This window comes from Ctenopharyngodon idella, chromosome 1 (assembly GCF_019924925.1).
Source record: "Ctenopharyngodon idella isolate HZGC_01 chromosome 1, HZGC01, whole genome shotgun sequence".
Classification (NCBI taxonomy): domain Eukaryota; kingdom Metazoa; phylum Chordata; class Actinopteri; order Cypriniformes; family Xenocyprididae; genus Ctenopharyngodon; species Ctenopharyngodon idella.
In genome coordinates, this window is record NC_067220.1 from 22,917,985 (window position 1) to 22,933,265 (window position 15,281).

General features: G+C 37.8%; 1 protein-coding gene across 2 annotated transcripts in view; it reads right to left on the reverse strand.

Moving 5' to 3' along the window:
* sh3gl2a (SH3 domain containing GRB2 like 2a, endophilin A1) overlaps nucleotides 1-14,914 on the reverse strand; it is a 38,812-nt gene extending 23,898 nt beyond the window's left edge. Inside the window, exon 1 of one of the 2 annotated variants that reach the window (XM_051898574.1) lies at nucleotides 14,706-14,914. In XM_051898574.1, coding sequence (XP_051754534.1) covers nucleotides 14,706-14,750 — 45 coding nt within the window. In that variant the 5' untranslated portion in view covers nucleotides 14,751-14,914. The remainder of the gene's footprint in view (nucleotides 1-14,705) is intronic. The other variant, XM_051898584.1, reaches the window with a different exon arrangement.
* Nucleotides 14,915-15,281: the final 367 nt, after the last annotated feature.

Genomic DNA, 15,281 nt, shown 5'->3' on the forward strand with positions numbered 1-15,281 from the left:
CTTAGAAAATAGAGAGATATGAATTTTTGGCCATATCACTTAGCCCTAATGGGTAGGGACCAATCAGACACTGTTTTAGAGCAGGCCTGGATTGGGGTTTGATCGCTCAGGGTTGCGTTTCCCGAAAGCATTGTTAGCCAACTATGGTCGTAAGTCCCATTGAACTCTATTGGTAATGACGGAACTTGTGACCATATTTTGCTTTGGGAAACGCACCCCAGATCGACAGGTCTTGATTTACTGTGCGCCATAGAATAGGAGTACACAGCTGAAACAGCGCTGGAAGATCATCACTCATCAACCAGGATCTTATTACATGTTTTTTTTATTCTATGCAATTATAAATATGTTTATGCTTTGTGGCGTTTATACATTTAAGTAGTTCTTATGTTCAGTAAAACACTCAGAACACTGGAGAGGTTTTTGGACTTTTAGTAAAAAGGCTACCATGGTTCCAAATGCCATAACTTTTGATTTCTCTGAGATATCGACACAAAATTTGGCCCAGATGCAGTTGACAATTGTTAAGAAGGCAAGCACAAATATAATGATCAAATATTCTTTCTAATAGTTGTCATGTCAAACATGAATAATAGCAAAATAAATCAATTAAGTGAATCACTTTTTCTGGGGTTATAACAGAGTTATAACAATCTATTTTCTTGAAAATTTAAAAGGTTTTCTTTTCTATCAAATGAGATCTTGATACCTTTTTTTGTAGAGTTATAAGCCATTACTTTTAGGTATGCCACTTGAAATCACATGAAATCATTAAAATGCTTCCCAGGTGTAAGGGGTTAACAGTGACAGTCAGAGAGCTTAGTATCATTTATATAAAGCTTAAATGATCTAGATCAGTATCAGCAGATCATGATGACAAGAAATCGGTAGACTGTATCGGCTACAAAAATCCACATCCAAGCATCCCTAAATAAAACAATATTAACTAATGACTTGCTGAAAGAGACATGGGCTTGCTCCATAAAACCGTCACAGTAGATCCAAAATCGTGGTTTGCATATACTATTTTTCAGAATCCAAGAAGTGTGTTTCCAGGTCCTCTCTAATGAGTGTACAGTGTCCTCATATTACTCATTCCAAAGTTCCTTTACTTTTTATATACGAGTTTGATCTCAAAACTAGCTGACAGCAAGGGGTGGGTGATATAACCATATTTCACAATGAGAAATTTTATTTCACAATAACAATATATCTGTCACAATCCCTGTACTGTCTCTTGTGTTTTTTAGGACTTTTATGTTGAAGTGTATTCTTAGTTCTCATTGTTTCTGTGTTCACTTCCTGTGTTTGGTTCCTGTTTTGCTTTGTTTGTCACCATAGTTACACTCATTAGAAGAGCTGGGTAGTAACGGATTACATGTAATCTGGATTACGTAATCAGATTCCAAAAATCAAGTACTTGTAATTAGAGTAAACTACTTTTTAAAATACTCATAATCAGACTACAGTTACTTTTTTTATGGATTACATGATTACATATTTACACAATGGCAGTAAGTTGTTCACAATTCATTGATGATTCTCCTAATTTTTCATTTTTTTAACGTTTATATTTTTTTCATAATAAACCTGCCGCTTATAGCCTGTACGTTCATGATTCTTCGAGCTTTTCCGGCGGTAAGGGGGAGGGGTGTGGAATCATGCACAGATATCAGCAACAACAAGAATATTTGTTTTTGTAATGTTGCCGTTTTCTAAATTTACTTAATTTTAAGTAAATGTTTTAAAATCATAAGATGTGATTTTGTTTTATTCAGTGTTACTATTGCAAACACTAACAGGTACATTAGTGTTAGTATTTTGAAGTATTAACTGTCCATACATTGCACTTTAAAAAGAATCTGTTGAGGCTCTTATTGGTGAATAGAATATATTTATTGGACTATATATATTTTTTCTTTGTATCTGTCAAAATAGTACAAGATTATCCTACAATATATATGTGACATCAAATAAGGGTTAGCACAAAAGTAATATAAATGTAATCCAAAAGTGACTACTTTTGGATCTGACTAGATTACGTTACCAAAAATGTGCGATCTAAGATTATATTACTGATTACAAATTGTTATGTAATTTGTAATCAGTAACTGATTACAATTCATAAGTAATCTACCTAGCTCTGCTCATTAGTTACCATGACATCTAAAAATCACTTACACCTGTCCCTTGTTAACCTGTCTATTTAAACCTCTGTGCTTCAGTTTTTGTTTGTCGGTCGCTGCTCCTGAATGTGTATTCCTGCCGTTGCTCTCCTGCATTCTGTGGATTACTCTTGTTTTGGATTATCTGTATATATGTTTTTGTTAGTAAATGTTTGTGCTTGCATTTGGATTCTCTGCTTCGTCCCTGCTCACATGTTACAATGTCACAATATAGTTTATTTTTATTTTATTTTATTTTGTCTGACCCAGACTGCAGCAGGTATGTTAGGCTGCTGTCACTTTAAGAACAAATGCACAGATCCAATATACTGACACGCGTCGCATGATTTTTTCCCCCTAAACCAGTTCAGCGGAAATCCCGCCCTGGAAACGATTCTAAAGATTTCATTGGCCTTGTCAATCACAGTAACGATTGCCTACACCAAACACTGATCCCTAAACCTACTCTTCACTGTAACCTCAGCCAATGAAATTGGTTGCAGGGCGGGATTTCTGCTGAACTGGTTTGGGGACAAAAAAAAAAAAAAAACAAAAAAAAAAATTATATTATATATATATATATATACACACACACACACACACACACACACACAGTGGGTACGGAAAGTATTCAGACCCCCTTAAATTTTTCACTCTTTGTTATATTGCAGCCATTTGCTAAAATCATTTAAGTTCATTTTTTTTCCTCATTAATGTACACACAGCACCCCATATTGACAGAAAAACACAGAATTGTTGACATTTTTGCAGATTTATTAAAAAAGAAAAACTGAAATATCACATGGTCCTAAGTATTCAGACCCTTTGCTGTGACACTCATATTTAACTCAAGTGCTGTCCATTTCTTCTGATCATCCTTGAGATGGTTCTACACCTTCATCTGAGTCCAGCTGTGTTTGATTATACTGATTGGACTTGATTAGGAAAGCCACACACCTGTCTATATAAGACCTTACAGCTCACAGTGCATGTCAGAGCAAATGAGAATAATGAGGTCAAAGGAACTGCCTGAAGAGCTCAGAGACAGAATTGTGGCAAGGCACAGATCTGGCCATGGTTATAAAAAAAAATTTCTGCTGCACTTAAGGTTCCTAAGAGCACAGTGGCCTCCATAATCCTTAAATGGAAGACGTTTGGGATGACCAGAACCCTTCCTAGAGCTGGCCGTCCGGCCAAACTGAGCTATCGGGGGAGAAGAGCCTTGGTGAGAGAGGTAAAGAAGAACCCAAAGATCACTGTGGTTGAGCTCCAGAGATGCAGTCGGGAGATAGGAGAAAGTTGTAGAAAGTCAACCATCACTGCAGCCCTCCACCAGTCGGGGCTTTATGGCAGAGTGGCCCGACGGAAGCCTCTCCTCAGTGCAAGACACGTGAAAGCCCACATGGAGGACTCCAAGATGGTGAGAAATAAGATTCTCTGGTCTGATGAGACCAAGATAGAACTTTTTGGCCTTAATTCTAAGCGGTATGTGTGGAGAAAACCAGGCACTGCTCATCACCTGTCCAATACAGTCCCAACAGTGAAGCATGGTGGTGGCAGCATCATGCTGTGGGGGTGTTTTTCAGCTACAGGGACAGGACGACTGGTTGTAATCGAGGGAAAGATAAATGCGGCCAAGTACAGGGATATCCTGGACGAAAACCTTCTCCAGAGTGCTCAGGACCTCAGACTGGGCCGAAGTTTTACTTTCCAACAAGACAATGACCCTAAGCACACAGCTAAAATAACGAAGGAGTGGCTTCACAACAACTCCGTGACTGTTCTTGAATGGCCCAGCCAGAGCCCTGACTTAAACCCAATTGAGCATCTCTGGAGAGACATAAAAATGGCTGTCCACCAACGTTTACCATCCAACCTGACAGAACTGGAGAGGATCTGCAAGGAGGAATGGCAGAGGATCCCCAAATCCAGGTGTGAAAAACTTGTTGCATCTTTCCCAAAAAGACTCATGGCTGTATTAGATCAAAAGGGTGCTTCTACTAAATACAGAGCAAAGGGTCTGAATACTTAGGACCATGTGATATTTCAGTTTTTCTTTTTTAATAAATCTGCAAAAATGTCAACAATTCTGTGTTTTTCTGTCAATATGGGGTGCTGTGTGTACATTAATGAGGAAAAAAAATGAACTTAAATGATTTTAGCAAATGGCTGCAATATAACAAAGAGTGAAAAATTTAAGGGAGTCTGAATACTTTCCGTACCCACTGTATATATATATATATTAATGCACACGCATCCGGTTTTCACCCAACACCGTGTCTACACCGGATAAGACCATTGACGCGTCCGGGGCACAGGAAGATGTTTTAGGTTGGGGGTGCTGTGTTTTTGAAAGACTGAAAGATTACAAACATGTCTATTTATTTAGAAATCGTATGTAAAAGTTAACATACACTTGTTTCTTAATACTGTGTCGTTACCTGGATGATCTATGGCTGTTTTTTTGTTTTGTGATGGTTGTTCATGAGTCCCTTGTTTGTCCTGAACAGTTAAAACTGCCAAATGTTCTTCAGAAAAATCCTCCAGGTCCCGCATATTCTTTGGTTTTCCAGCATCTTTTGCATATTTGAACCCTTTCCAGCAGTGACTATGATATTGAGATCCATCTTTTCACACTGAGGACAACTGAGGGACTCATACACAACTATTACAAAAGGTGAAAACATTCACTGATGCTCCAACAGGAAACACAATGCATTAAAGAGCCGGGGGGTGTACCAAGACACGCACATTTGAGGATGAATTGTCCACATTTGAATTGTCCATATTTGAATATGGGATGCATTCCAGTACTTTCACATTCTTTTCTTCAGGTTCTGCTTTTTCTAGTTTCAAATGTATCAGTATAGAGTTTCTCTCACAGTCTCTTTCATGCACAGAAATGATCATATGATATGTACATAAATGCATATTCTAATCAGATAACTTATAACCAATACTTTAAGATGGTTTTATGCCATGAGTGTGTTTGTGAAAGTTGATGGGTGGTTTTTGGGGAGTTTGAGGTTGCAAAGGTTTGTGCATTTGTCATCTCTATTCACAGTTTAGTAAAGTAAAGCAATCTGGATCAACTGCTGTGTGGGCAGAGGCCTGAAAGTTCCAACCTGGAGAGCAATACACCTGTACTATTTAAAAACAGACTACGGCCCTATTTTAACGATTTAAGCACATGGTCTGAAGCGCATGGCACAGGTGCACTTAGGGCATGTCCGAATCCACTTTTGCTAGTTTACAGATGGAAAAAAATGGTCTGCGCGCCAGACACATGGTCCAAAAGGGTTGTACCTAGTCTCTTAATGAGTTATGGGTGTGTTTTGGCCGTAACATACAATACACCAATCAGAGTGTCATCTCCCATTCTCTTTAAAAGCCAGGTGCACTTGCACCACGGTGGATTTCTATTTACATGGCGGAATATAGACACCCTCAACCTGAGGAGTTTAAATACATGTGTGCATTGCCACGATTGGTCAAATACTGCAAATAGGTAATTCCAATACATGCAATGACTATCCATTATGACATGTAGGCATTATGTACACAATAATAATCTTTTACTTTGTAATCCTTTTATTTTTAATATTTGGCATGTTTGTGTGCTGCTGCGTTTCCCTGTGTGTGTAACAAGCAGAGTGTACGCATGTTGTGCACCCGCCTATAGGCGCATATTACTAACGTGCCCTTTAAATAACAAAAAAATACTGCGCCATAGCATCGAAAATACAGACCAGGTTTTTCACAGTCTATTTCAGTTGCCTCAAAATAACAACACGCCAACAATGCGCCTGAACACACCTCGTTTTCAGACCAGCACGCCCATGGGTGAACTGATGGATGCGAGTGCATTTGCTATTTAAACAATGTGGGCGCTGGACATGAAAATGATAACTGTGTGGGTCTGAAACTACCAAAAAACACTTGCGTCGTGCCTTGCGTCATGCTGGCATCACATTGCAGCGGGTGTATGATAGGGCCCTATGTATTATTTGATGTAATGAAAAAAGTTTGCTATATTTGTATCCAGAATTACAGAGTTTGAATGTAAAAGTACACCTAAATATAAAACTAATAAGATTTACTTTAAAAATTACATAGAAGAATTTTATTGTTAGTATGGACATAAACCTTTAATATAATGAGCTACATATTTAATTACAGATTGTTTGTGTAATTTTACATAAATTTGTACTTAATTTAAGAAAACAGAAAAAAAAAAATACTGTATAAATAATACAGTGATTTTCCTGTATAAAAAAAAAAAAAAGAGAATTACTGTAATTTGTCATTAATAGTATGACACTTAAAATTAAAGTCAAATCTGTTAATTTATAGATATTGTTTGTAATTTTACAGAGCTTTGAATTTAATTAAAAAAAAAAAACAGAAAACTACCTTAAAAAAAAAAAAAAAAAAAAAAAAGTTATTTTCTGTAAAATTAGGATTTTTATTTATACATGTATAAACTCAAATGCTTAAATCATGGCTTGCCAAAGGTTTCAGATCAACCTTGTTACCTGGAAAGGAAGTGTTGTGCTACTGACTAGGTAGATAGCAGTCACATGAAACCCAATGTGACAGCAGCACACAGAGAAGATAAATTTCCACCCCCACCCTCCAGTCATGCGGTCTTAAAATATTCCCCTGAGTCCGTGCCTCCTGGATTACAACCACCAAAGATTATCGTTTTATAAATAGAACAGATAGATGGACAAATGAAGGAGGTTATGGGAGGATGTCCTCCCTTGATTTGTGATTGCATTCATGGCAGAGAGGGACGCACATCCCTTTGGTAGGACGGACAGTTCCAGGGAGGCTGTATCACTCTCCTATTATTATTGTTATTAGTAGTAGAAGTGAGTGAGAGTGTGTGTGTGTGTGTGTGTGTGTGTGTATAATTAAGGGCAGCTGAGAAAGCTCATGCATAAAGATGGCTAGAGGAGGCATGAGAACAGATATCCTTGTATGCTCTGTTAAATAATAATAATAATAATAATAATAAACAACAACAATAACAATAATAATAACAACAACAACAACATTTTAATTAATAAAAATTCTTAGTCCATAGTATCTATAAAAAATAAAAATAAAAATAAAAACTTTGCAAAAGTAAAACGTCATGAAACATGTTGGGAAAAACACTTACACTTGCTTGGAGGAACAAGGATATTGCAACAGTACAATGATGTTGAATGTCTGGAGCCATGAGCTTTTAATGTAAATTTAAAGGGACATATAAAGGGAGATTTCTACAACAGTACTTGAAAGTCCAAAAGGGCCAGCTAAATCTAGGGGACAGCCTGTAAACAAGTGTCTGGGGACATAGGAGCCCTTGCTGGAGTGCATGTATGACATAATGCTGAAGGTAACAGAGAAGCACTGAATACAGGATGACACAGCAGTGATCATTTGGTGACATTCATTTACATTCAAAAAGAAAGTTGAGCACATGATTGCTTCAACACTAATATTCATAAAATACCAAGGACATGCGACTGTCAATCCAGAGACATTTTGATTCTGTGGGAAAACAGTAATGTTATTGTGATAGTGATGTAATTTTTAAGCCTCACACAGCTCTTATGTAATAGCAGGATGAGCCCTTGCCCTGGCATGCAGTATCTTCTAACTACAACTAAGTGATGATTGGAATAGAATAGAATAGAAAAGAAAAGAAATTGAACTGAGTAAGTACACTGCTCAAAAAAAAATTAAAGGAACACTTTTTAATCAGAGAATAGCATGAAGTCAGTTAAACTCCTGGGATATTGATCTGGTCAGTTAAGTAGCAGAGGGGGTTGTTAATCAGCTTCAGCTGCTTTGGTGTTAATCAAATTAACAACAGGTGCACTAGATGGGCAACAATGAGACGACCCCCAAAACAAGAATGGTTTTACAGGTGGAGGCCACTGACATTTTTTCCCCTACTCATCTTTTCTGACTGTTTTTCACTAGTTTTGCATTTAGCTAGGGTCAGTGTCACTACTGGTAGCATGAGGCGATACCTGGACCCTACAGAGGTTGCACAGGCAGTCCAACTCCTCCAGGATGGCACATCAATACGTGCCATTGCCAGAAGGTTTGCTGTGTCTCCCAGCACAGTCTTCAAAAGCATGGAGATTTCAGGAGACAGGCAGTTACTCTAGGAGAGCTGGACAGGGCTATAGAAGGTCCTTAACCCATCAGCAGGACCGGTATCTGCTCCTTTGTGCAAGGAGGAACAGGAAGAGCACTGCCAGAGCCCTACAAAATGACCTCCAGCAGGCCACTGGTGTGAATGTCTCTGAACAAACAATCAGAAACAGACTTCTTGAGGGTGGTCCGAGGGCCCGACGTCCTCTAGTGGGCCCTGTGCTCACTGCCCGGCACCGTGGAGCTCGAATGGCATTTGCCATTGAATACCAGAATTGGTAGTTCCACCACTGGTGCCCTGTGTTTTTCAGATGAGAGGTTCACCCTGAGCACGTGACGGACGTGAAAGGGTCTGGAGAAGCTGTGGAGAACGTTATGCTGCCTGTAACATCGTTCAGCATGACCGGTTTTGTGGTGGGTCAGTGATGGTCTGGGGAGGCAGATCCATGGAGGAACGCACAGACCTCTACAGGCTAGACAATGGTACCCTGACAGCCATTAGGAATCGGGATGAAATCCTTGGACCCATTGTCAGACCCTACGCTGGTGCAGTGGGTCCTGGGTTCCTCCTGGTGCACGACAATGCCCGGCCTCATGTGGCGAGGGTATGCAGGCAGTTCCTGAAGGATGAAGGAATTGATACCATTGAATGGCCTCCAAGCTCGCCTGACCTAAATGCAATAGAACACCTCTGGGACATTATGTTTCGGTCCATCCGTTTTTTTTTAGATTTTACATTGAACATCAATGCAAATCCAACACAGTTCCAAAATGTTGATCATATAAAAGTTAACAAACATCCTTAAAATCAAACACTGCAATAAACCCAACAATATTCAGAATTATACATATGACGTGACTTTTCGTAAACGGTTTCTAATAGGGCTGGGACAATAAATCGATGCATTGTGAATTGAGAAATGATTCTAGATTGACTGAGATTTTCTGAATGCATCGTGATTCTCTCTCCCGAAACGATTCTTCTGAGCTTAGTTTTTAACAGCAGATGGCACTGCGTGCTTTAGAACAGCTGTACTCTGCTTGCTTCCAATTCCTTACACACACCACTTGAACCTTAAAAATAATCTTTCATACAGTAAGTGAAGCAAATTACGAGTGTTTGCAGTGGGCTGTTTACATTAATCTCACATCATAAAAGCATTCTGAGGTGCAAGTACATTCTCAGACTCTTCAGTGCTCTTCTTCGTGAGCATTTAAACGTGCAGTTAAAAACTAGCCTAGAGCATCATCTAAGGGGGGGGGGGGGGGTCATTGTTCATAATTTTTTTAAGAGCCACATAACAATGAACTTAAATTTATAAATCACTTACTTCTAATCATCCTGCTTTGTTTTTATATCTCCCCTTTACAGTTTTTTTTTTAAATTTATAAATATATTACATTTGGTTTGTGTAACCAAATAACAGGGGAAATTGATATACATGCTACTTGACTTTGATTAATGAACAGGCTGAAATACAGCGGGACCTTATTTTGAAATGTCTGCACTTTACTTTTGCTGCTCATCCAAGTTCAGATGAGGAAGAAAAAAAAAAAAAAAAATCGTTGTTACAACCGTTTACAGCACATTACAATATAAATAATATAGTAAACGTTGTCATAATTGATCAACATTAGTTCATAAGCAATCAGTTGACTAATGTGCGCTAATAATTGAATGCGAGCTGCTCTGAAGCACTTTTGCAAAAGCCTGAAGAACGCACAACAGCGTCATCTTTTGAATTTAAAAAGTGCAGCACTCACATTTATTTAATGAAATTAATGTTAATAATCACATTAGGGAGTATCGCGATTTGTTTTTCCATCCACAAACTAGAAGACGCCTTAAAATGATCATTAATACTATTGTTATACCATTTAAAGTACTGGAGACTTTTTATTACCTTAAATTTATTTGATGAGCATGAGGGGAGTGGAATAATGAAAGTGAACAGCTTGACCGATATTCAAAATGGTAAGCACGTGCTGCATTGTGTATCTGCAGTCTACAGAGCCGGTTTCCCTTTTTGAATGACGAATTTATATGAAGAAATAGGCAGTTGTCTCCTTTACGCAGGAGCAGAACGATGTGATCAAATGCAGCTTTTTTGCACCAACGCAGGCGACAACACAGTCGGCTTTCATCAGCGCTAGTTCTTTGGCGTCTGTTTGGTGTGTGATATTTTTCCCTACTCGTTCATATTTTGCCGCTCTAACTCAGTGAAACTTTCGCACGCAGCATCTCATTCAATTACGTAAACACAGCAAATTATGTGTTAGGCTACTGGTCACAGAACACAAATTAATATTTTTAGTCGCAAATGCGACTGTTTTAGGCGCAGTCTGGAGCTCCGTGAAGGCATGTCACATAACCTGTATATGATGTCGCCATTTGCACTTTTTACACAAACCCTATAAGAACTGAAAACCTATGAAGAATCACAAAATATGGCAGACTATTCTAACTTAGGAATAAGTTGGGGATGTTTCCAAGCGTTCCCAGTCACAGAGATCAGTAGTGTTGCCTATATGCACAATGCATACCATGAGCACTCAGTTATTATGTGTGCCGTGTACTTCTGTTAACTGAACCTGCGATGCCAATCATTTGTGAATTAATCTTTTTTTTTTTTTAGTTGGTGCTTCAGTGAATTTGCCAAATGGTTTTGCAAAACATTCAATTCGCATTCATTCAGACTGCTCACTCTCTGAATCATCTAAAGCAGTTTCACAGACTGACAGTCTGTGAAACTGACAGTATCAAGATACTTCAGATGTAAAGAACAAACAGTGCTGGATGAATGGATATTGACCTACAAACAAATGGCTATTTTTTGGGAGGGAACACTGGAAAAATTCAGTTACTGCTCTGTCACGTGAATAGCCAGCATTCACACCGAAAGTGTTTTTGTGTCAGAGCACGCTGTTATTTTCCCTATGTTAACATGTGCTAGATAAATGTCTTTGACCATTTTGTGTTTCTTTGCCTTTTTTTGTTTTAAAACGGATCTAGTAGAGACACCTTTGTCTGTTCAGGTGTACCGTTGCTCTCACTGACTGTTTGGTAGAAAGAGTCTCAAGTGCGTAATAGTTAAATAAATGCTAGACATACTCAATTTAAATTACTTTCAGAGTTGAATTTTTAACATGAGCATTTACTGATTTGTGTTGTGTTTGCAAAAAAAAAAAAAAAAAAAAAAAATCCCTTCTGTGTGCACCCGCACCCAAAATCCAGCTGGCATCCCAGGAGATTAGAACAAAATCAGCCTGCTGAGCCCAGATAGGCTACATGGGACACTAACAGACAAAAAACACTTTTTAAGAAAATGTTTACAAAATTACCACACAATTAACCCAAAGTCGGCTTTTAAAATCTTATTAAGATAGTAGGCCTATAAAGATAGTAGAAAGTAAACATTATAAAAAATAAAAATGGCACATTTAGTTTGGCAGTAATAAAATGCGTTTAGTTATAGTTCCAGAAAGGAAGACTTACCCGATCACCACAATGCCTTTGATCAAAGGAACCTGACACTATTAGTAGCCTATTATATAAATTACTATAGATAAAAGCACTTTCAAATTAAGAAATGACCAATTCCCTCTTGCTTAAAAAAAAGCCTATATCCACAAGGCCATCAGCATTGTCAAAGACCTTTCTCACCCATCCCTCAGACTTTCTGCCCCTCTGCCATCTGGAAATCAAGCTAGAATCTGAGCTTTAAACTAAATTAACTGGAACAACATTTTCACCTATCCTGAACACTGTTGCCCACCATCTCCTCCTGAGGCTGGATATGGTCTGATTTCTATCTGCACTAGACACTGTATTATTAAATTCCACTGTACTCTTGAATTTAGTCTGTCCAGCAATGTTTTTTCCCCCCAATGACAATGTACTTATTTAGTCCGAACTACAAGATCACATGTATAACACTATAAAGAGATTCTATCCTGAAAGTACTATTTTAGGATATAAGGATATTTTAGTATAATCTGCTTCCTACAATTTGAGACAGCATTTATGTCAGAGACTTCCCATGTGATGCTTAGAAACCCTGTATTGGTAGACACTAGACAGCTTACCTGTTTGATAATAGTTCTGAAATAAGAGAAACTGGTAGATATATTTTAGCGATGATGTTGTACATAATTTTAGACCAAATATAGGGTACAATCCACTAAAATACCACACATCAAAAGTTTAAGAGATTAAAGAGACAAAGAAAAAAACATTTCTCGGTTTACCGTTTTACCGGTTTAAAAGATTCTGGTTTGCACTACTCATTAATAAAGACATAGTTAAGAAAAATATATTGTCTAGGATTATTTTAAAAACATTGGCTTGCCAACTATGTGCTATATAAAAACTTAAATAGGAAATACACTGCAGTAAGCAATGTCTAGAATTTGTAATGGAGAGCAGAATAAAACATAAGCCATGTTTTATACAGACGCTGTGGTGCATAAGCAGAGCCTTACATCAAAGAAAGCAAGAAAGAGAAGCTAAAGAAAAGGGTCACACTTCTGCACTCCTAAGTGCAGTACTGTATGAGACCAGAATAACACAGAGAATGACTGAATAGTGACAATCTCAACTCACAAATCAAACTTTTCAACAGAAAACAGAAGGAGGCAGATAATCTCTGAACTTTTGCATTACACTACATGTGATAAAAATAAATTGAAAAGCATAGTAGATTAATGGTAATTTAACTTTATATGCAGGCCTCTCAGTTAATGACAACTTGTATTACAAGCTCATAGAATGTTTGTCTATTCTTAAACAACAAACCTAAAACTCAATTTTATGAAAAATTCTTTGCAAAGTAAATTTCCAAAACAATACTTCCATATAACTATATACATGGCCATGTTTAGACAAATTCCATGAAATCTCACTCCTTATGCAAATGTCATCCAAGTCAAGGAAAAAAACTTGTGCTAAAACAAGTGTTGTGCTTATATAGCACATATTCATTAAATAAGCAAATCTCCTAGAATAAATAATGCAGGTAAAACAGGATAAACCTGCCTCTCCATGACAGAAAGGAGGTAAATAAGGGAGAAAAAAAAAAACCATTTCACAGAGCAGGCACTATACTTTGTCACGACTGCATGAAGGTTGTGTATAAAGTACACAGCAAGCTGTGAGATGGAGCGGCGTGTTTGAGGAACCATCTGTTCTACAGAGCAGCTCTGAGTCATGCCACCCTCTCCACTGCACAGCGTGCACTGATGATGTCAGAGCCTGACGATTGGTCAGAATGAGGCAGATTATGTTGTTTAAAGTCAGGCAGCAAGATACAAGCCCAACTCACAGAATTTCATATTCCCTCTAAAACAGATGGGCTTAAAAAAAATGCAGAGAGCCAGCCATCATATTAGTTAAGGCAGTGGTTTTCACACCTCGTTTACATTATCAGGACCAGGTTTGAGAACCACCAAGTTAAGAGATACTGGGATCATGCCTTTAGTGGTTCCAATAGATGCTGCTATTTCACAGCCATCCTTAAAATGACAGATACTTCCTCCAAAAATTTTGCTGCACACACTATCAGAATTCAATGAGACTTTGATTAATGCAAAGTGAAGCTTCAGGCAAGGACACTAGATGGACAGAACAGACAAACCCAGGAGTGAATCAGACTCAACCTAGACTGAAGGCACCAGGACAATGTTAACCAGCTATTAATTATGATTTTATGCTCCCATGCCTTTAAAAAAAAACAAATTTATATATATATATATATATATATATATATATATATATATATATATATATATATATATATGAAAAAAATAATAGTATATATGTAATAGACTTAAAATACAAAAATATGTACAATATATTAATTATTTTAAGATATTAAAATGAAAATAGACAATATTAAAAAAAATCTAAATTAAAATGCCCTACAGTATTGGACCCTAAAGGCTATGTGGTGGCTTTAGATCATCAAGGATTTTATGTGCCACAGCATCAGGACTGCTTTAGAGGGCATCGAGGTCAATTTAAGGATATAAGCTATTATGTAACAACTCTCATCTACGCATCTTAAATATTCATGTTCACGCGGTTTCATTTAATTGGTCCTAATAGCAACTGATAAAAACAGCACGAAAAGACATTGAACATACATTCATCTGAATTAGGCTAATTGATTTTCCACGACAGTGACTAGCCTGCTAATAACAATGTTAGTGCATTTAGTTGTTTATACCTCATATTGCGGTGCGTTCAGAGAAGCACACACTGTTCAGTGTAAAGATCCGCATTACGATTCAGGACACAAGCTGCTCAGTCTGCTGTAGCACTGCAGCAAACCCATTTCCACGCATGTAATGGTCAAGAGAATGATGAATTTCATTGCCATTGCTTCTTACCTGAGTGGCTTTGTGGAATTGTTTCTTCAGTCCCGCTACAGACATGATTCCGATTGGACTAGTGCTGTTTTTACCCGAACGCCTGGTTGTGATGTGCAAAGATGTAAATATGCTCACAGGTACGTGGATGTGGACGTTCAAAGATAAACCCTTGTACACTGGGAATCACCACACGCGTAGGCTGATTATAGCAGCTGATGATGACGTGACCGTGACATCACGCATCAGATACCGCCTCTCTACAGATTACAGAAGAGCCCCTCCTCCAGGGGAACCTTCAAGGTTAGTTCAAAAAGGCGTAACGCCAACAGGTAGATAGAGGCAGTTCTGTTTTACTGGAGGTCAAAGGAGGAGATGCCTGCGCGGAATAATCTACAACCGTACAACGTGTTTGCATTAAATGTTTATTTTGGGGTGAGCTGTCACTGTTCATTAATTCGGTTTACATTGTGGTGGGGGAAAAAACATGTATATTATTATATCCCATAAAATTAACCTAGCAACGTACAAATGTCTGTATCCTACTGTATCCTACATAATTTTCTGATGAATTTGTTGATTTCTGAATTTATATTA